The 23,777-nt window shown below is 31.9% G+C and overlaps 1 protein-coding gene across 1 annotated transcript in view; it reads right to left on the reverse strand.

Moving 5' to 3' along the window:
* Positions 1 to 3,623: 3,623 nt before the first annotated feature.
* Positions 3,624 to 23,777, reverse strand: part of LOC113551982 (homeobox protein Hmx-like) — a 92,761-nt gene continuing 72,607 nt past the window's right edge. Inside the window, exon 3 of the mRNA XM_026954611.1 lies at positions 3,624 to 4,193. Coding sequence (XP_026810412.1) covers positions 3,831 to 4,193 — 363 coding nt within the window. The 3' untranslated portion in view covers positions 3,624 to 3,830. The remainder of the gene's footprint in view (positions 4,194 to 23,777) is intronic.

The raw sequence follows: 23,777 nt of genomic DNA on the forward strand, positions 1-23,777 counted from the left end.
TTAATTATTTACTACTTGGTAATTTAATAGAGAAAAGATAATAATATGGTATATTACCAGCTGCTGTGAATTTTGTGTGTAATAATTCAGACTACGTTTAATTTTTGAAGGAATGATGAACCAACTATTTTGAAGTGCGTCGATTTTTAATCAATTATTATGCGAAAAATATTAAAACTGCCGTATGTATTTTTAAGGCACTTAACCTACTAAACCTACAAAAGATTTCTTTTATTTATATTTTTATACAAACAGTTTTAAAAAAAAACGTTACATTAAATTGTAGTTAATTACGGGCCATAAGTCGTAACTCGTTTTAGCATGTCATGTTCGATGTTATATTATGTAGAAACAAACAATTACAGATAATTGCTATAGTATTTACCATTCAAGGACTACAACTTACAAGCACTATAATAGAAAATATTACAATATGGCAAATAGATAATAACGCCAGCAGACGCCGGACACCGTAGTACTCATATATAAGCATAAGTATTATCAATAAATAATAATGCAGCGTAATCTTACAGTTCTAATTTCTTATATACATCCAAGAAGAAGAGACAGATTGCGTATAAAAGTAGTCCACTTTTACTAATTACGTCGAACAACCGTCGAGGATGGTTGTTTCCGCAGTTAATTATGAACCATATTAATGGCATATGAATTAAATCGAATGGAAACCATTTTATATTTATAAACCCGTTCGGTATATTATTACGTTTAACACATAAACCAAGATAGATTATTATTCGTATACTAATGAGTTTCTTATAATGAATTTTGTGTACATAAAATGTACTAAATAAGTTATAGTAAAAATGATGTGCGAGTGATTGTTTATAAATTGTTACTCCATACCATTAAATAAATACTCGTATACTTAGTCATAACTTCGTAGGACATAAATAATACTTTATAATTCATTCACAAAATATGAATTTTTAATATAAATTAAATTTACCGTATATAATATGCCTTTTAAGTTATAATATAATATACTTGTATTATGTTATGAACAAAAGCATTGATACTTTTACACAATATACTACTCTCGTCGTTTTACCGCTAGATGGAAGGAGTATTACTGAAAAGAGCGGCATTTTCATTAGATTATATGAGGTGATGAAAATCGATGAGGTTTTTTTTTCTTTTTAATTATCTCAGTTTGCGGTTAAACATAACAATATGTTATTCTTATTACCGGGGCTCTAATTTTATAGTATTTATTCATTATTATAGGAAACAGATAAAAATAGCAGAGTGAGCTATAAATTTGTTTTATGCACTAGGGACTCTAAATATGAAATTTTATAATATTATTTTTTGCCAATTCGCATAATATAACGTTTTATTTTGTATTTTCGTAAATCTATTATGTGGCACAAGAACTATAAAAACGTTGTCATTTATTTTAATTGTTTTTTTTTTTAAAATATATATGAAAAATACCTACATTGTCGTTCATATTTATATTTTTAAATAGTCCGGCGTATTGGCCTATTGAACAGTAATTATTATAAATACAAGTTTTTTTTTTTAATTATGAATAGAATACAATTTTATTTTTTCTATTTTTCATATTTTTAGAGCATATTATAGCGCACATTTAATTTATTTTTAGTTCTATAAAATCCGAGTCCTTGCTTATTACTGTTGCTCGTCCAGTGTGGGTATTTTTTCGATCGGAATACGCCGACGGAACGTAAGCTAGATGGCGTCTCGGTGTCTCACACATTATGTAGCACGTTTGAAGCGCCATATTATTATTATTTGAATAACAGATGTCGCTGAAGTGACTGAAAACGTACACTCTTTTCGCGTGCTCGTGCACCGAGTTATATATAAAAAAAATTCATGTTTTGTAATGACATTAAAAACGCCGAAAATGCAATTAATATTATAATTCTCCTTTCACATTTATTATGTTGGTTTTTTTTTTTAAAAAAATAACATGTAACACACTGAAAATAAATCTTCATAAATATTATACACGTTGGATTTTTATACACAATATCCGTTGAAGGCGGTACATATTATTATGGAAGTACTATACACAATACACATTCTATACACAATATATAATAAACACACGGATGCGCGTGCAGCGTGCATGGTATACAATTAATAATCATGGACACGTAATATTATCATAAAATAGGTAATAATTCAGGAAAAGTATCGCGAGAGTTTTGTTTAATTAATATTCAAAAATATTTTAATGTATATAATCGATCGTTGTTTAGGTCCTAAAGACCGTAGTTTTTTTTCCTATTCAGTACAGTTCGTCCGTCAAGGAGGGCGTTACAAAATAAAGACGTTTTTTTTCTTACACATTATAACATAAAAACAAATACACAAGATATTCGTAGACGATAGATACACTCTAAACAAAAAACAATACAAATAGTAATAGTAATAATAATATTGATAACGTACAGCGATAAAATATTAATAAAGAGAGCATAGCCGCAAAGAGAGAGAGAGAGAGAGAGAGGTATATAAAGGTACATTTAATACTCGAACGGAGAAAACAAAATCACGATATTTGTAATCATTTGTACTTCACGAGTCGTCGAATAAAAGAAAAACTAAAAATCCCGTGAACAGACGGGTAATGGTAGAAATGTGACGTTTTATCGGGGACAACTAATTGAAATATTTAAGACCCCACCTCTTGTGCGTGTGTCGACTACATCAATAAAATGATATTATAATAATTATGTTATTTACAAAACGAGAAATGAAAAATTCAACACAACAAACGAGGGCCGTGTTTGAAGGATGATACCTATAAGATAATATTTGCTCATTTCACCTTATCGTTTGTTATTATTAATTATTATTGCGACAAAATAGTATTACTTGTTTTTTTTTTTTTTTTTTGATAATAAATCAGAAATCGTAAAATATTTATCGTTTTAATATAAGTACTATACTTATGTAAATATATATTTTAATTTTCCCGAGTGCAACAAACTATTTATTTACTTATTTATTTATTTTTTTTTTTTGAACATAAGGATCGAATTATTACTATTATTATTTTATTATTTTATTTCAAACACGGCCCCGTGTCTAACATTTTTAATGTTAAATATAATGTAATATCATAGTAAATACAATCACGTATAATACAGAAAATAATGAACACACATATTTTCTTCCTAATCGTTTAGTTTACAACAGTATTATACACTCGAAAATACAAAATATTAATATTATTATAACAAAATGAACAGTGCGAAAGTACATAATAGCGGAAACGTTTTGCAGGCGACACGTCGTCGTAACATAATATATATGATATTTATAATATTATATATATAGGTAATCGTCATCATATTAATACAGTGTGTGGGTTCGTCTATCCGTTAAAAATCAGCGAATGGCTGTACAAGTATATTATCGTTGCTGATCACACACCATCATATTAAACGGTATATACCTACGTATTTTGCACGTGTCGTACTACTAAATGTTAGGAATCTAATAAAAAAAAAAAAAGTTTATAATATAATATAATATGTATATGTATAATAGTATAGCGATATAACATCGAATAATAATATTGATATTAATGTTAAATCATTTTTTTTTTGTTTTTAATTTTTCCCGAGTCGCTTTTTAATATTAATTTTTATCACACACACAGACGAATAATAATAATTAATATTATTATTATTGCACGCATCGTCGCGCGTCTAGAAAAAAAAAACGAAAAACAAACACAATATTATTATGTCCAATAGCGATCTGTTCGTTTATTTTGATCGTTTTATTTTGTTATTTTTAACATTTTGAAAAAAACGACTGGAGTTTTCCCTCTAACTGGGCGCCCTGGCCATGGCGGTCGTCGTAGTGGCCGTGGCCGCGGTCTCGTTGTCCGTCGTCGGCGACGTGGGCGGCAGTGACTCGGGCGTCCGGGCTGTGACCACCTTGGACTCGGCCGCGTCCACGCTGCTGTAGCAGCTCTCCGAGTCTTCCAGCGACGAGTGGTCGTCGCCCTCGCTGAGAAACTTAGCGCCGGCTGCGGCCTTTGGCGAACACTTGGCCAGTCCACCTCCGCCACCGAGTCCTGCTGATGTCGCGGCAGCGGCGGCAGCCGTCGCCGGGTCGGACGATTCCGTCGTCGTCACGGTGTCGTGTTTCTTCCACTTTGTCCGTCTGTTCTGGAACCAGATCTTCACCTGTTGACAAGACGAAGAACCGTTAAAAAAAAATAATAAAACACGATACCCGGAGGGAAGTGCTCACCGAACGTATCCAAAAATAAATGCATGGTATTTACAATTTTACATAAGAAATAAGACATTATTATACAGAAATATATTATAGGTACGATCTAGTTATTTATTACTATAATATGTTTATGAAGATAAATTCAGTCACGAGCAGAGGCGCCAGGTTTTGAAAATGTCATGGAGGGCTCACTATTTTATAAACACATGTACAGTTTTACCTAAATAATTACTAAGTATTACTAATCGTTAAACAATTACTAAATTTTAGTTATGTTGTTTTTATGTTAAAACATTTTAATAGTATTAGCAATTTCACTTTTAGAGGGTTGAGCTCCCCCTTATCGAGCTCGTGGGGGGCTACAGCTCCCAAGCCCCCCTGTACTCGGCGACTCTGATAACGAGTAAAACGTATTTATGAGATGTATACTATATTTGATTTAATAATAATATGTATAGTAGTTGGTGTAATATCTAATTCGCGTACATCATTTCATTTTAAAATATGTATTTGACACAAATAAATAGCCCTAAAATGATTATAATATAAGTACTACGACAGGGCACGCACACGATGCTATTGCGAAATACTACGAAATACCTATCCTGCTCAACGACACTCGACGGTACCGCCGGCACTCTGCAGAAGTATATTTGTTTCCCGAGGATTCCAAAATTATAATATTATTTACGTGACACACATTTATATATCATGTATATTATAATAAATTAAATATTTGATTATACCCCTGCGTGCGTATATGGTTTAGATATGATTGTTTCGTCCCTCCGAATTGTGCCAAACGGGACACGCATTATTTGATATCGAGTGTTTATACAATACAATAATATATGCATAATATATTTATAGGTGATACCAAAAACGTTTTCGCGAGTATCCAAAGTGTATAGCCTCTTATGTGCTGTCAGAGTGGTGCACTGTATAGGGCAAATATAATGTAAAACAGAGTGTATTATAATAATACATAAGTACGCGCAATGGACTAAAACACCGTATCGCATTATTCAAATCCAAGTAAACACCTATATTACATATTTTACTGAGCTGAAACCTATTCATATATACATTTTGTTAAATTTTACGCCACTTTCGACAGTTGACATTTTTTACAAATTTTCAAACGATCGCGTATACGCCAAACAGAAGATGTTATAATTATCTTATTACCAACCACATAACATAATACTATATATCTTTCGACGAGAATAATGCACGGATGTCACATCAGTCAGTCCCCGGCACAGCAATGGTAAAGGTAAATGTAAGTATGTATATAGTATTGCTCGCGTGGGAGGGAGGTCATATGAAATTTATTCAATAATTTTGGAGGGGAGAGAAACCTAATATTATATATAATATGATGAATCACGGACGAACAACATTTTAAACTAGACTACGAGGATGTCCGTAAACAAATGTCCGAATAAATCTCGGAAACTACTGCGGCATTTAAATTTAATAATTATAAATAGATTAGAATAAGCAATTATAATTAATAATATTGTATATTATTATATCTTCTAAACTGAAAACATGTCGTATTTTAGTTTATTTAATTTTTCTTATCTACAGCGATCTTTGATTTAACATTACCACCATTACGTCCCACACTTCACTAATTTATAGAAAAAAAAAAAATAGTGGTTCTACCGCCAGATTGAAAATCCCTGAACCCGCCTTGATATAGGTAGGTCGTAACTCGTAGGTATTGTTGTCCAAAACTACCTCCCATATGTACTTAGTGATTGTGTATTCAGTAATTTAAAAAAAAAATTCTAACACCGATCGCTTGTGAAAATGCAACCAATGAACTGGATTGGACGTTCATTTGAATGTGAAAAATCGGTGTATTCATCCCTTATTGTAGGAAAAAAGATTTAAAACGAGTAGCATTATATCAGTCAATTAAAATTATAACACTCCTTCGCTTTTATTTTATAAAACCACAAAAAATAACATATACAAAAAAAGTAAAATTCATTGAGAGCAGTTAAGAAAGGTTGTATAACAGTTTTCAATTTTTCATTATTTTCAATTCGATTTTACTACATAACAAAACGCAAAGGGTACTGGATAGAATAGTAACAAGCAATTTCTCCGAATACTTTTCTGTCAAAAACAAACATTTGTACTGTTTTTGTCACGCCTATATCGATTTCACGAGAGGAAACCATTTAAATGTAAAATGGCAATTGAAGAAGAAAACACTTGTATTTCTTAAGTCGTTTTCTTTTATATTTTCCTTTGAGTAAATAATAAAGATCTGACAAATAGGGCTTAAATCAATTTATACTTTGAAATCGCATAAAAAAATAGTACTTGGCTCCGTTTTTCAGTGATAATAGATAATGAATTGTAAATAAATATAACGATAAGTAAACGGCATCGTATAATTAATTTATTGTCGTGTACCTAGAATCAAAATAACATAGTTATAAACTTTTAACATAGCGTAACTATAATAAGTACAGATATTATATTATATTATATATTATAAAATCTTTTTGTAAATATAATTAATATAAAAATAAAACGTAGGTATATTCCGCGAGTTTAAAGGTACATAAAAATATCAAATATACATTTAAGGAGAAGAAAAGAGCTATAATAACAAAACAGATGTTTGAAAATATAAATCGATTAACCATCCATATCAGTGTTTACATTACACATTAAATACTATTAAGTAATATTTGTTGTATAAATAGTATCTATTTAGCATATTCTTTCTAGAACAATTTATTTTAATAGTCGGTAAAAAAATTGTTTCCTTCAGTAGTCATAATCGTAAAATGCACATATATAAAATCATCACCATATAAATATAAAATTATGTAAATACCTATAATTTAATAAATTATTACAATTATTACGCATACTACACATATTATATCAGACAAAAAATTAAGTTTTCATAAAAAAAAAAAAAAAAACTAAAAAGACTGCACATAATATAATTTTGATAAATTATGGTAGTTTTCGAAGTGCAATATTAATACTTTTTAATCTACAATGAAAAACAGCTATAAAAATTAGTTTCGTCAGACTAATGGGTTCAGTGTTTTACTCTCTTTTTAAGCTTTTCGATCGAATTCTTCTTTATTTTTGCACGAAAGCTTGTTCCGTTTCATGACCATTTGTAAACACCCTTACTGCTGCAGCAACTGGACCGTTATGGGTTCGCAAAAAAAAAAAAATACCACTGCAAACTTTTTTACCATCTATTATTTTATACATATAAGGGGGCCTTGTCTAAACATAAACACACACACATATGCGCGTGCACACAATATACCTATATATATGTAGACCCCATAACTCACAAAGACGTCCACAAGTGTTATTTGCAATTCAAAACATTACCCAGTATAAAATTACAAAGCTAATTTATATTTATTTAAGATCATAATTTTTTTTAGTGCCTATTATGTTTTCTACCATGTGGACATTAGTCCTAAAATAATAATAATAAAAAAATTAATAGTATAAAACGTTTAACAGGTACACATTTTATTATATAATCTATAATATAAGATTTGACTTGTTTTTAAGACAAACCAAACTACGTATGTTTTAAATGTTATAATGTTATAATAAACTATCGACCGTAGACTGTAGTTAATGTATATATAGGTACACGAATTAAAACAACAATCAATAAGTGAATTATAATTTTACATTTTATTTAATTGAAATTTAAAAAATATTTATAATAAAGTAGCTTTAATAGCAATTTAAGTGCTTTAGTAATTCTTAATTCTCTATATTATATTAGTTACAATTCGAATTTTGGAAATGAAATGTAAAATGTATAAATTACAATAAACAATTTGTAAAGAAATCTGTTTTTTACTTAAATTGTTTAAATTAGTGTTGTGTTACAGTATAATATTATAATTTTGACTTATAGAAAGCTTAAACGAGCATCAATTAGTTTTGAATTTAAAATTAAATCAATAATGAAAATAAGACAAGTGAATTAATATAATGAAATTAGAATTTTTAATAGCATTCATGAACGCCGTTAATTGTATTCAATTTATGTCTGTAAAACAAAGATAATCTTTTATTAATAATACATGCCTAATAATTAGCGGCAGTATAAAATACAAATAACATAATTACATATTTTATAAATTAATTTATACATTATAATCATTACATAATAAATGGTGAGACATTATTTGAATGGGTTGGTTATTAATTTTTTTCGTTTTAATAGTTCAAAGTATTTATCGATAACACTTGAATAATAGGTATAAATCATATTATAATAAATTGCCGTCATAACTCACTTATATTACATACTAATATGGCTATATCGGTAACTATTTAATTATCACCTGATCGTATAATATCGTATACGCTACACCGTGTCCCATTATATTATTATAAATTATAATATTGTACACAATATTAGCATTATTAACAATCTCTTTTAATTCACTTGTACATTGTTCAACACGTTTAAAAAATGACGTAGATATACTAATAAAACGTTACCAACCCGTCGCACACACACAATGTTGAACAAATAGGTACTATACTACTACCTACATAAAATGACGAAATTACGAATACCGTTTTTTCGACCACGACACGTTTATATTATTATAAATGAAAACAAAATATTAATCATCGTTTTGAATGCGTTACGAGCCGCTAACCGCGGCAGTGAGTGTTTAATAGGGTCTCGTTAATAAAATATTTAAAAGCAAAGTGGATTGCTTTACACGCCGTGCACTGTAGCACCGCGAGCGTATATAGGTATAGGGTAGGTACATATGATATTATATCATTATAATAATCGTCTTTTCACGTATACCACAGTTTTACAGCTAGTAACCAAATCAAAATCCTCAGTAATTTAATATAAAATATTAGTAAAACATACACCTATTACAGAATACAGAGGAACATTGCACTCTTGTTATACCGCGTGGTTAATCACGTTATTACAATAACTGTTAAGCAATTGAACTTACTAAGAAAAAGTTAAGAAATCACTGGGGCTCAATCTCTCGCTCAATCCCTCAAACACGATATTGACTACACAATATATGTACGTGCACATTTGTAATTCACTCGTGCAATGATGTTAAACTACAATATTGCCAATATTTTTGTGATTTTATTGATGCCACGGTAGTGCTTCAGATCGAAATGAAAAAGAAATGACATATCGCATTTAAGTACCACAACTCGGGTTCATATGCTGTTTAATATATCGTGGTAATAATGTTTATAATATATTATACATTTTATACTCTTCTGCTGCGACCGAGAATTCAGTTGAATATCAAAATACCAAAATATAGAAATAATATATTATATGGGATGCACCTCACGTTCGAAGCCACCAACCACTTTTTTCTATAGGTAATTGAAATTCTTGAAACTTGATTTCCGAAAAATATAATACTGTATATACGAATCTGAGATTGCCATTTTATAGAGTTAATATTATTTAACAAGCCATATTGATAGGATAACCTCCCCACACACACACACACCCTATCAGTATCAGTGTATCAATATCTGTTGGCAACGAATAATCGGTAAATTTGTTGGTCATTTTAAAATTTAGCATTTCTAAATCTATTCGGTAGTTTTAAATACTACATCCCGCTAACATACTGCGTGTAGTTTCTCATTATTTTTACAACTATGTAGTATATATAATAATTATACGAAACAAGCTGTATATAGGTAAACAAATATAATTTTAACTTAGTATATGCATTAACTTTATCACCTCTAACTATTTAAAATAAAACAAGTAGGTAATCAATAACCATGTCGATATAATTTATTTATAAATGTTTAAACTTTAGACTTGTATTATATTCTAGTTATTTTAAATTGCAAATTCTGAATAAGAGATAAATTAGTTTTATAATTGCTTATACATTCTTTGTAATTAATTATAAATAAAATAAATATGTACATTTTTTTATTCGGGAATGTTTTGCGTATAATATCGATAGTAATATATAATCAAATTGCACACAAATTTATTGTTATATGAACCAATACTAAATATATCAATATTTATTTATTATAATAATATACGGGTTGTACAATAAACCTAATATAATAAAACATATCACAAATAAAGCAATAGTGTATGGATAATAGAAAAACATTGAAAAAAATACTCCATTAGGATATTGTTGATATAGTTAACGACATAACAATATATAAATACCTACCTACATAATATATTATATTTTAAAGGTTCGCCGCTGATATTTCTGTCACGTAGATTAATATTCGTACAACATGAAATCATATCCTACATAGTTACACGTGTATTATAACGATATCGATTTTCATATTTCTACTCGGGAAATCGCGCGATCGTGTCGTATCCACCCTGATTACGATTTTGTATTATACGCAAGTATTATTATAAATTAATAATACAACTACAGTTATAAATGTTTTACCTAATAACCCTATCAACAATATAATATTATTACAAATTATCATCATTATTATAAAATAACTTGATTAACCGTTCAACGATCGCTTCGGAGAAGTTATGTAAGATTTTTTTTTTTTGTATACTTTCCGCCTGTAGCAGACTAATAATTATTAATTCGATAAAACGCACGAAAGGGAAACCGCTGTAGACGAACCACTACACCGTACGGTGCCACCCTTGACGATCGTTCCTATCAGGTACATGACGATTGCACGCGGTTTATTAATGTGCTCACGTTTCGACATTTTACCATTAGTGTAATGAATCGAGCTTGCTCACAAATCGAACTTATACAGTTACACGCCACCTCGAATTATTTTTTTTAAATAATAATCTACAGAATTTCACCACAAGCCAGAGCATTTTGTTTGGAATTTCACGGATTGATAGCAATATCTTGTCGTGAATATGCGCGTAAAAATAAAACGCGTCTACGAATATAGTAACATAACTATCGAGATGTGAATAACTGCAGAATTTTAATTTTTGAAAAACTCTTTTATATAGAATGATACACGTTTTGAGTCTTGCAGGCGAAATGTATACACAACTGAGCCGTGGTTATATTTATAAGAAAAATAAATATTATTTTCAACAACAATAATAATGATAATTGAAAATCGGGCACAAAGCCAGATGAGTCCGCGCCGGCCAACGAATCAATTAGAGCTGTAAAAATGTTTTTGTTCCGATAAAAAATATGTCCTTGATAATATATTACAATAAACATTTCATTTCACTTTTTTTTCGATATGTTAATTACTTTATGAGGAGACGTGTACCGTGTACATATAAATAAAACCTTAGTCGACGATTATAGTTCTAAGAACATAAAAATATAATATAAATAACACATAATATACGTATGTTCGTATGTACCTATTATATACATACATTATAGTTGTCAAAAAATATTATTCACCTATATCACTATAATAAATAACATCAATATAAACTAGGTAATGAGATATTACGTGCCGAAAACTTGGCGGAAACTTAGAATATAAATAACTGGTATGCAGTTCACTTTCAATCATAAGGTGATGCACTTAAATATAAGAGAAAAATATGTTCGTAATAAAACCAACCCACTCGAGAATTAGTTGAGATTAATGTTTAATCGTTCGCAGAAATCGTAAGTTTTGAACGGTTTGGTTAAAACGCGATTTGATTATTTCAAAAGTTCGTGTGTTGGATTACTTGGATTCACATTATCACGTTTAAAATCATTATAGAGTAAACGACACGCTTATTTAATATTAAAACGTAATCAAATAGTTTAAATTTTATTCCACGATCGATCGACGAATACAGTGATTTCGCAATGACCACATTCGTCGTGCTACACCTGTATAATACTGGTATTTCTGCAATGAGTAGCATACTATTACAGTAAGTATAGCGGGTTAGTTTATAAATCTTTATAAGCCCAACGAACGCGATCAAACAATATATTAGTTGTATTATGGGCACACGTACATGATTTACGGGACACGCGTATAGTTCGACAACAATCATTGGAGGTGTATTGGTGCGCATATATATTACACAGATCACCGCCGTATATGCAAGTACACACAACTGCTGCACACACGTACCACTGCACGCGATTTGCCGTTATATTTATTTTATTTTATTGTTGTTTTTGTAAAAAGGTACAACACGATTTCATGGAGGATAAAAAAAAAAACAAAATCCAATTACCATAATGGCAATTCCTACGTAGGCGCAAAGAATATGTATGTGTATATGTATATACCTATATATTATTATTTTTTTCGGCGTGTTTTAATCGTTCCGGGCCCGGTGGGGCGACTGAGCAGCCGGAGGAGCAGAAGAGGATGGACCGACGCGATTGATTACCTCCTCGGTAAAATAAAAATAAAAAAAAAAAGCGAAAACTAAAAAATACGACTACCGACACGGAATAAATATGCTATATATATACAAAGAGCTGTCCGCCGATGATAGTACCCTTGTATAGGTTCAACGGTCCGGGGCCCGTGGAGCGGGCGGTGGTTATAATCGTGTCAATCCCGCCGACGTCGCCGGGGCCGAATTAATGACCTCGCGCGCGCGGAGAGTCGCCTCGCCCCCGTCTCATTAATATATATATATATATATATGTACTAAGCACTCTACCGCCACTACCAATCGTACTTAAACTGCACACTGTTATATATTATTATACATTTTCGGGGAGATCCTTCGCCGTCGTCGTCGTCGTCGGAGGGCGCTACGCGCAAAAGAGGAAGTGGAAAAGAAACGGCGACGGCGGCGGCGGGTTAGGGTCGTTAATTCGTATATATACGAAAAATGTTTATGAGTGTATGTGTGTGCGCGTATTGAGCCATTAGCGTGTTTTATGTAGTTATAATAGGCGTCACCGCCGCCGTCGTAGCGGTTCTCCTCGCCGCAACCTCCGAAACACTTTACTCCGCCACCCCCTCCGTTGTGTTATATACTCTCTTGGCGGCGGCGAACAGTTCGTTTTATTGATCTCCCTCCGCCGCGCGCCGCCCCCACCGCCGTACCGTATGCCATTCTCGCCGCCGCCTAAATCGTCCGCACTCACCCCCGCGTGGGTGGATAGGGGAAGGTATACGCGTGTATATACACACACACACACACACACAAACGATATTACTACGACTCTTGTTAGAAAACCGTTTGTACCGAATAAAACGCTCGTTTTAACTCTATTATATATATACCTTTTGTGCCACGCGCGCGCTACACTTTCGGCGGCGAACGGCGGGGAGGGCGGATGTGTATAGTGGTGGTGGTGGTGGTGGTGGTGGGGGTGGCGAGAGAGGAGCGGCTTTGTCACGGCGTCCCGGCTGCACGCGGAGCACCACCAGAAACCGTTCGCGGGGGGGGGGTTGATGGTGGCAGTGAAGTGGGCGATGGCGCAGCGCGGTCGTTGGTCGCTTCCCGAAAACTTTTATACTATTATCATTATAATTATTATTTTAATACGATTTGATATTAAAATATATTATATTTAGTACCGACAATTATTATATCATTAGCTATAGGTAAGCGAGTATAAAAGAGTGAATATATATACACTCTCCGAGCGGTGGTGCGGCAGGTCTCGTCGAGGACTCTACTTACCGTTGATTAATTAATATAATAATATGATCTAATAATTAAAACGGCAGAATAACATCTAACGGTTTAACGAACAATTTTATTAACTCAGACGATCTCGCTGTACAATAATATCGTGCGATAATTTTCAACGCGGTTTTTCGGAAAACGACAAAAACAATAACAATAATATTATTGTACGAGAATGTGTGTATAATAACACACGTGCGCAATGAACGCTCTCTTTATTGATTTTTTTTTTTATTATTATTATTATATAATACGGTAATACTGTATACCGACACCACCGTATCATATAGCCGTCGCCGTTTTATTAACAATAATAAAACTCACGGGCCGTGGAAAACGTTTTATTTGTTTTCTATGCACATAACAAAAACGAACAAGTTTATTAAAATATTATAATAAATACGAACACTTCGGTAGACGAGAGCGGTGTGTTTTTCCAGTTTGAAACACACCCCTATGTACTATGTACTATAATTTAACTACGATTTAATAACATATAGGCGGACTTCCCATACACGATAATAAACATACGTACACTCGACGTCTGCTCTTTAAATTTCTATTATTGGTACACATCCGACATCTGATATAGATGATAACTGAATAATATATTATATAACAAATAAATGTATACCTAAAACTCCGTTTCAGGATCTCGTGAGACTGCATCTGTTTTATATATAGGACTTATACGACAATTTTCGTAAGTCTTTATAGATTATAATATTATAATATAGTTGTCGTGCCACAATTCACATTTCTACACATAGACAGAAGTACTAAATAGACACTCGCGTGCAGCCAATAGATAGACGATATGTAAACACATAATATGGTATTGCAAACATCGTACAAACATGAATCCTACGAATCCGTGAGGTTAGGTTATAATTTCTCCGAGCATCAAATATTTAAACACTACAAAATCAAACGGTCAGAAATATTTACGACGAACACTTATATTGTTATACTTGTAAAGCTTAGAAAATCGAAATCGTATACAAACATAACATAAATAATAAAGTCGAATATTGTATTAGTCTAAACTACTATAACTTATAAGCATTAAGCGTGACGACCTGTTTATATACAGGTAGGGATAATTATAGGCTATTATTATAGCAGTCAGTAGACCCCTTTTATTTGAATATTTTAATTTTCTGACACTGAATAAATTACTTGCACTGCGTACGACAAAATGAAAATATTTTAAATGGTACATTCAACAGGTTTAACGTCGTATATGTATATACGTTCAAAATATCAGTGTATATATAAGATTTTCGTTCGCGCAAAATAACGATTTAAAAATCGGGATTATACAGACGAGTATAAAATGAGCTTTGAATACAACGTTATATCCCATTTATAATAATATGTTTACAGCAATATATAAATACGCTCCATATCAAATCCCATTAATTATATGGACAAGATCTGTTTTCCCGCATAAACGCGGGTGATATAGTTATTATACTGCAGGGTTGAAGCATGTACAATATAATATGTTATGTTTAACTGCGTCTATTAAGCCTTATTTAAAAATCGATTTCGCAATAAATGAATACAATTTAATGTTTAAACTCTCCGAGCCGACGGGGCCACGAGGAAACGACCTTATACCATGTACAAATATTATAAGTATAACTAATATAATGATATGAAACAATCGGTCGTTATATACATATGCACAGTATACATAATATATAGTATATACATAGGATTATTCACTATTCATCGATAACATGGTCAACCCACCCCCTGTTTTCCTTTAATAATGCATTTATATAATTTTGATTTTTCCAGTCAATAGCTATGTTTCCAAAAATTTAAATTTTTTACCATTTTAGGAGTATCTACAGTAAATGCCAAATACAAACATTTTTTTACAAATGAAAAACATCCTTTTTTTATTATTAATTGTTGAATTTATTTTGAAATTTTTGACGCATCTAAATTGATACCAATTTAAAGAATATTCGTTTCTGAATAACTTTCCTAATTACATTAAAAATTCAAGAAAATTGATTCTAAAGTATACTTAAAATACCCGCAATCAAAATTTGAATATATTCTTATAAAAAGAGAGATTAGGGGTATATATACTTGGTGATAACTGTATATTAGATACGTACATAAACTTTGTCAACATTGCATTATGATACCTATCCCATTAAAATACCATTGTTTTATATGAAAAAAGCGTAGGTACGATACTACGATATACTATTATAATATATTATAACTTTCCTGCAGCTTGCTTATACAATTTCTGTATGGATTTTATTAGATCTATGTGTGATATATGGATGCAGAGGTGGTGTTGGTTTGTAAAACGAAATAAAAATAACATAATACACAATAGCTGAAGCTGAATACATAATTTTAAATAATTTGTGACTCTCGTGTAATGCCCTAAAAGGCAAAACATAATGGTAACTATATAAATAGTATTATTCCAACAATAACGTAACTGATTTTTTTTTCAAAATTAATAACAGATAACTGAATTATTGAAATAAACATTTTATAAAAAATTGAAAATACGCACGAATCATCGTCAAAACAAGAACACTGTATTGTTATTAAAAGTATGATAATGTTAAACAGGAAAACTTTTATTTAAAACTCTCTATATAATTCCAAACAATATTAAAATAGGTATATATAATTTACATTTTGCACAAAATAAATATACATGATGAGGAATAATAAAAGTACTACTATATATTTATATAATATATATATATGCATACACAATACAGAATTTATACAATCATTATAGTCATTATACTGTATACACACCTATCGAGTACCAAACTACAGCTTAAATCAAAGTTTTAATTTCATAAATACTCTCTATAAAAATATTTTAACACTTTAATTACAACCATAAAAAAGTTATGCTTATTTCAAAGCAGACTTATTTCAAAACAACACATTTATTAATAAACTTTATTCTTGTGACTAATGGTCGTTTTATTCTGCACGAGCAAGCTGCCAAAAAAACGATTTAGTTTATTTTAGTGTTAATAATTTATTTTTAAAAGCCACAATATAACGTTTACCGTGGAACACATAATATCCAGCTTTAATATATGATGAATTATTATTATCATCAACGTCGTTATCGCTATCTTAATACCTCATCGAAGCACGAAGCACCGATATTTTTTCATTTATATATTACACCAACAACGGTTAAATCGAATGGAGAGTTTTCTCTCTTCAATCGCAGTGCTCAGAACACTCGAGGGGTGAATAATAATTACAACATGATGACGTAATAATATTATCTGCACTACTCACAGCGAACTACAGTAATTAGGTATGTTTTGAGTTTCGTTAAAGTTTAAAACAGTCAACATTAAACCTTTACGGACAAGTGAAATAGTGAATTATTGACCAACTGCTACACTGCTCTATATACACACATACAATATACAACATAATTTACAATATGAACTACCGTATAGAACGACCTCTTAGCATATTAGATATACTTTTTTTGTTGGTAGCACTCCCCCTCGGTAGTTTTATACGCGCGCACAAAACAATGGGAAACAAAACGAAAGGCAACCCCTTTAATACGTCAGACTCTTGGAGTGACATCTGAACAATTTTACAAAGAACATAAAAGGAAGTTACATTTAAACGTGAACGTGACGTCAACAAACGAGTAATTCAAGTGATGAAATATAGCGTTTTCTGTACGGCCGTTTCACGTTAAACCCGAGAAGTTCTTGCATATTTTTTCCGCCACTTTCCGAATTTCATTTCGAGAATTTCTACTCCAAAAATTTCCGTAGCCCTTTTTAACAACAGTTTGTTCCCGTTTAGAAAATCTACTATTCTTCCGTTTGAAATTATTATTATTCACTCCAGATTCGCGCGATAACATTTCTGAATCTGGTTTTATGCATTTTTACGCAGCTCGAGTCTTAAGTTAATTCGATAAAGTATTCAAATATACAACAAGAAAGATAATTTCTGAAATTCTGATAGTCTGTGTACACTAAGCGTATCTACATAGGTATGTAGGTTATATGAGAACTGTAATTAAATTCTACGTACGGATCAGTATCGTGAACGGCAGGGCAAATTAAGTTTATTAATTAAAATACATTTCGTGAATCCGAATGCGGTGACAAACTATATATAATAATAATAATATATGACGTAAATACCTGCTTTTGTGTTAATAGTCATCCGATCGCATAATAATATTACAGCAGAGAAAAGTAATAATGTAAAAAATGAATTAAAGTTTATAGCTTACTTTATTGCTAAACACAACCGTATTATGTAATGTATGTTTTAAGACATATCATCTGTGTATAAAATATAAATTATGTATAAAATACTTGCGTGCTTATTCAAATACTATTAAGCGACGACGACGAGAATAAACACACGCGCATTTAATATATGTTATACATTTATAAATAATGAATTAAATGCCCATCATAAGATAAACGCACTCAGCATCTGTATTGTAACGGTTTGTATAATAATATGACCACAAACGCGTTTTATAGAAATATGACAATCTCGACGTATTTCCAATAAAAGTTAGGTTGCTTTTAGGGTGATCTTAAATGGCAAACGGGCAAACTGTTACGCACCAATGATAAATGTACCAATACGTGAAAATAATATTATAGTATGCGTACAGCGATTGCGTTTATAATAATAATTATATTTACGTTTAAGCGATATTTATTTTGGATCGGTATTATATACACATCAAACGACTGTGACGTTGTAATATACGAAACGGATCACATAACGTCGGACAGTTATATTGCCTATTAGGTTCGTATGGTACTTACATAGTATAGCAGATGATATAAACGGATCGAGAGAGTTGCAGCGAGCTGAGAGAGAAAAGTAGTTTTAGATTGCAGCTATATAAACGGACTGCTGCAGTAACGCAGTTATCTCTCATCAGCAATTAAATACATCGGCGACCGGCCCACCTATTTATTATATACATTATACATTATACCTGTATTATACCTACCTACTTACTAACCACCCTAATGATGTGGCGCGGGAGTCGACTATACAGATTGCCCTCGTCCCAAATCACACGCCTTACACACATGCACATATAATATGACGTATATAAATTATCTTGTAATATACAAAATGACTCACTAAGTAAGTTCACCCCCATTTTTAAATTTAAAAATGAACTTATTCAAATTCTTCGCAACTCGTAAAATTTTACTATACTAACTTGGTTAGAAAACAATTACACATCGTGTAGCATTCATATACGATATTTTAATATGCATCTACTATCGATATTTTTTCAAGCATTTACCGGCTGAGGTGCGAGATGAGATACACTATAAATTACACGTTTACTTTTAATCGTCGACCACTAATATTATTCACGTCAAATGCGTTTTTTTATGCAATTTTTATTTTTAACTGTTCGATCTTTCCCGTTGGTCACGCGATTTGTGTGCAGTCGATTTTTCTTTTTAGTATCTCTCGTTGTCGAATCGAAATATTGGCAATTTATATCCCCCTTCGTCCGACAGAGCAAACACACGCAAAAACTGTGCCCGAGGTCGTCGTCATCGCCGTCTATGAAATACGTTTAACGTAGCGCGTGTACCTACCAACCCGCCACTGATACGAGCAATTACGCGTATATATACGTTTCCCACACTCACCGAACTATAAATCCGTTTTTTTCTCCATTTGAAATTCACAAATCACATCACGTATCCACACAACCATTGTTCCGTAGTTAATAATAACGTATATAAATAGATAGATAGATAGATATAAATCTACTGGTCCGAGAAAAGGTGTGTGCTGTGTAGCAAACCCATCGTAGTGGTGGATCCGAATATCGATTTTGGAGACGGTAGAAATGTAAAACTGTAATTTTGACTGTGCATAAAACTACACATATACATATAACGTATGTTACTATGGCAATAGGACCAAATTAACCCTACACCACTCACGTTATAGACTTATATGGCTTATAAAGTTATTTTTACAAAATTCTGGAGTTGTTTACATTACATTATATTATTTTAATTAACCTAGATAAACAAGGTGTGACGATGTCAGTGGTCTGAGAGGGACGGGAAAGAATCTTTTGAGATGGATGGTAAGCGTTTGGGTTAAAAGCGTAGTAGGTAATACTAATTTGGTACGTGCACGCGCGGTTTAATAGCAGGTTAGGGCGAGCATGATGACGGTAAACATGCTTTTCGCCGTTCATGCTTTTTAAATATTCGCCATACCACTGATTTCATCGTTATTTCAGTAATTATTAATTTTATGTGGGTACAGTGTATAATATTATATTATATTCTAAGCAACACGTCATTAGAAAATAACAACGAAAAGTCGTGTTCACCCAGTTTACTTCGGGCAAAGGTCGACAACGAAAGAATTTTCGGAATATTGAAATGACGAGGCGGAGGTAGATTGACTCACGAATCTCGACCGCACACACGCGCATACCGCCGACGATGTGTATGTATATAGTACAACAAATACGGGCATATCTATATGTATATATTATAATATTAGTATAGTAGGCGTGTAGAGTAGAAGCTATGAGAAAGGGGATGAACAGACCTGATCGGTGCAGCACGGGTATTTAAGTTGTGTGCGTAAAGTATTATTATAACCTAAATTGCTCAACGAACACGTGGGAGGTAATTCACAATAACAATAAACCCCGAAAGTGAAATACTTTACGATAATTAGCGGTACAGATGGAATGTTTGGCTCGTTAGCGAATTAATATCCGTAATAGCAAAACTCGTTTCGGCACGCAATGCTCCGATGCCCATCATCGACACGAATATCTTACGCCTACGCCACCCCCCGGCAATCTACGCACGCACCACACACACACACACGCGCATTGTAAGCTTAACTTTTGCTCTATATACGCCTAATATATGTGTGCGTGCGCGTGTGTGTAAATTACACGATAATATATTATTTGCTTTTGCTATACGCACGAGACAGTTATTATCAAGCTGCAATGCGTTCTATTATCGACATACTGGCGCCGGCGCCGAACGAATTTGGCGTCGGGTAGGGGTGGAGGCTACTGTTATCTGGAATGCTATTATTTTCACGATATTAATAAACAACCGCATTTGTTTTAGTTATTTCATAGTCGTGTATACTATACAGATCTTAGGTTTATTCAAATAAGTCCTTTCATGGGTTTACATGGGAATTGTATGCATTAAGGATATAACAGTTCTTCTAATGTTATGTGAGAAAAAAACGATTTAGGTGATGGCGCTGCGAGCAGCGTTATATAATGCTATATAATTGATAGATAAAGGTAAATTTGACAAACTGATATTGCAGACTACTAAAGCTGTTACCTTAACAGATTAAATATTTGTACCGATTATTGCGCGAAGAGTGAATATAGATGCTATAGTCACCCTTCTCCCTATACCGGTGAGTAAATACAATATATTATATAGTAATAATGTAGTAAAAGCGACACAGCTTCCCTCGACAGCGATTGACACGGGTTTGCACAATTCAGTATTGTAGTTATACCTTATTTATATATACTTCTATCGACGATTTTGAATCGAAGCGTTGTGATTTATAATAAGTATACAGCGTAATATTATATATTAAACAGATCGATTTTCGTTCATTAAAATATAAAACTATATTGTATTATCTGTTATATTGAAGTACACGACGTATAATAGTAGGAAAAATCGACAAGTAAAAACATAAAACGACACTATATTACATGCACTGCACTACTGCAGTATATGTGTAATATAGATGTTTTTTTATAATTATTATTAACACAAGCGCATTATATAGCCAAAGGACAAGCAGCAAACCACTTTTTCCGTATCTATCGAGAACGGTATTGTTTTTCGATAAACGTACGTAATATTGCTGGAAAAAAATTTAAACGTCGTGTGGGCGTATATGACGCGCTGCTCAGAGATTATCGCCCACTGTGCACGCACACAGACGATACTGTATAATGTTATTATAGGTCTTTCTCTCACTCGGTACAGATCTCCGAACAAATATAATATATATATATATATATTTTAATTTGATAGTTATTTTCCGCCGGACCATCTCGATCGTTATCTGTCGCTATACATATAATTTTTATTATATTGCAGCCTATATTATGTCTATTCAGCATGATATAATAATAATATTAACAATATTATACATTAAATATTAATATACAGCGGTCTCGTAATAAACCGTTGTCGCGTATATGTGTACGCATATAATATAATATAATATGTATAGGGGAAATGTTTAACATACGACGACGTTTAGATAAGATAAAGGTTCATGTGAAGAAAACAAAAATTACCATTTAATAGTCCTCGTCCTTATATTATTATTACGTTATAATACAAGTGGGCGACGTAAAAATGCTGCCGAGACGACAATATCGTATTGTTCGATATAATATATATGCTATATTATATACTATAGATATTATGATTTTATTTATTTGAATAACATACGACGCGCTCGACGTTTAGAAAGCGGATGGCAATGACGTCACCGCTCGTGAACGATTGCGCATAAATCACGGGGATAATATTGTTTTCGTATTTCGCGTATACGCACAGACGTCTGTCGATTAATGTTATACCTATCTATACCTTTAAAACGTGTATGTTTATATATATATTATGTATAACGACATTCGGATAATAATACTAATAAGCAAACAAACAATGTACGGTTGTATGGGATTTACGATATCGAACGTGCAGCGCGGTGTGTTTTTCTGAGGGATGTGTAATATTGTATATATTTTATAATACATTTTTATACTTAAAGCAAGCAACGAATCCTGTAGTTTTGTGGAAAACGATACGCGTCAAAAATATCAAATTTAATTGGTCAAATTCGTGTTTTTTTACCCTAGATCGTTAAGCGTCTATAATGTATACAGCTGTGCGGAAACTGTGAAAAAGGTTTTTACAAAAGCTATTACGTTTTGTGGACGGTGTAAGGCTATAGGCAGAGCGCATTTTTTGTACGTCTGTATATGTAGTTATATAACAGTATAAATTAATAAAAACAACCCTCATCGCGATTTGAAACTATTATTTGACATGAGAAGAAGTTGTATGAGTTATACAAGTATATAGAGACGACTATTTGATAACAATGACTTTTTTACATGTATTGTTGTAAAAATGTTGGAGTATAAAATAAGTATAATAATAAACACACCGTATTAGTTTGTATATAGGTAGGTACCAGACATCCATACACGGGACTTGACAATGGATAAAGTAAATAACTTAAGCGTTTTAACGGCGCAAAAATAAGTTTGTGTTATAATAATGTATAATACATGCCACATACATGATACCTATACAACATTATACTTCGATGCAATGCATGTAATAATAATAGAATAACGGTGAATAATATGATATGACTATTGAAATGCGATTCAGAATTTACACATCAAACGAATGACAAATTGTCGCATTCGTATTGCATTGTATTTGTATATTAAATTCTGTATTAGGTAATAGGTATATTACGTATAGGGAATAATTTGTACGTATATACTTATTACTTTTATTATATAAGAAAATTTTTACTCTTTTACAAACCACGTGGTTTATTATACAAAATGTCGTCGTAAGATAAAGTATGTACGGTATTTATATTGTTTATACTGTATATTCTAGTTAATTTGATAGATCGCGTCTTATTAAAGCTACAAAACCATTTTAACGTGACATTAACGGCGACGGAAACACAGGATAACAGCAGCATGATACATATACTAATATTATCAATGTACACTGTACAGGACAAACAAACATAAAAATACTCTATGACTGCCAATAACTATATGCCGATGCCTATATAT

Source organism: Rhopalosiphum maidis, chromosome 2 (genome assembly GCF_003676215.2).
Source record: "Rhopalosiphum maidis isolate BTI-1 chromosome 2, ASM367621v3, whole genome shotgun sequence".
In the NCBI taxonomy this organism is placed as follows: domain Eukaryota; kingdom Metazoa; phylum Arthropoda; class Insecta; order Hemiptera; family Aphididae; genus Rhopalosiphum; species Rhopalosiphum maidis.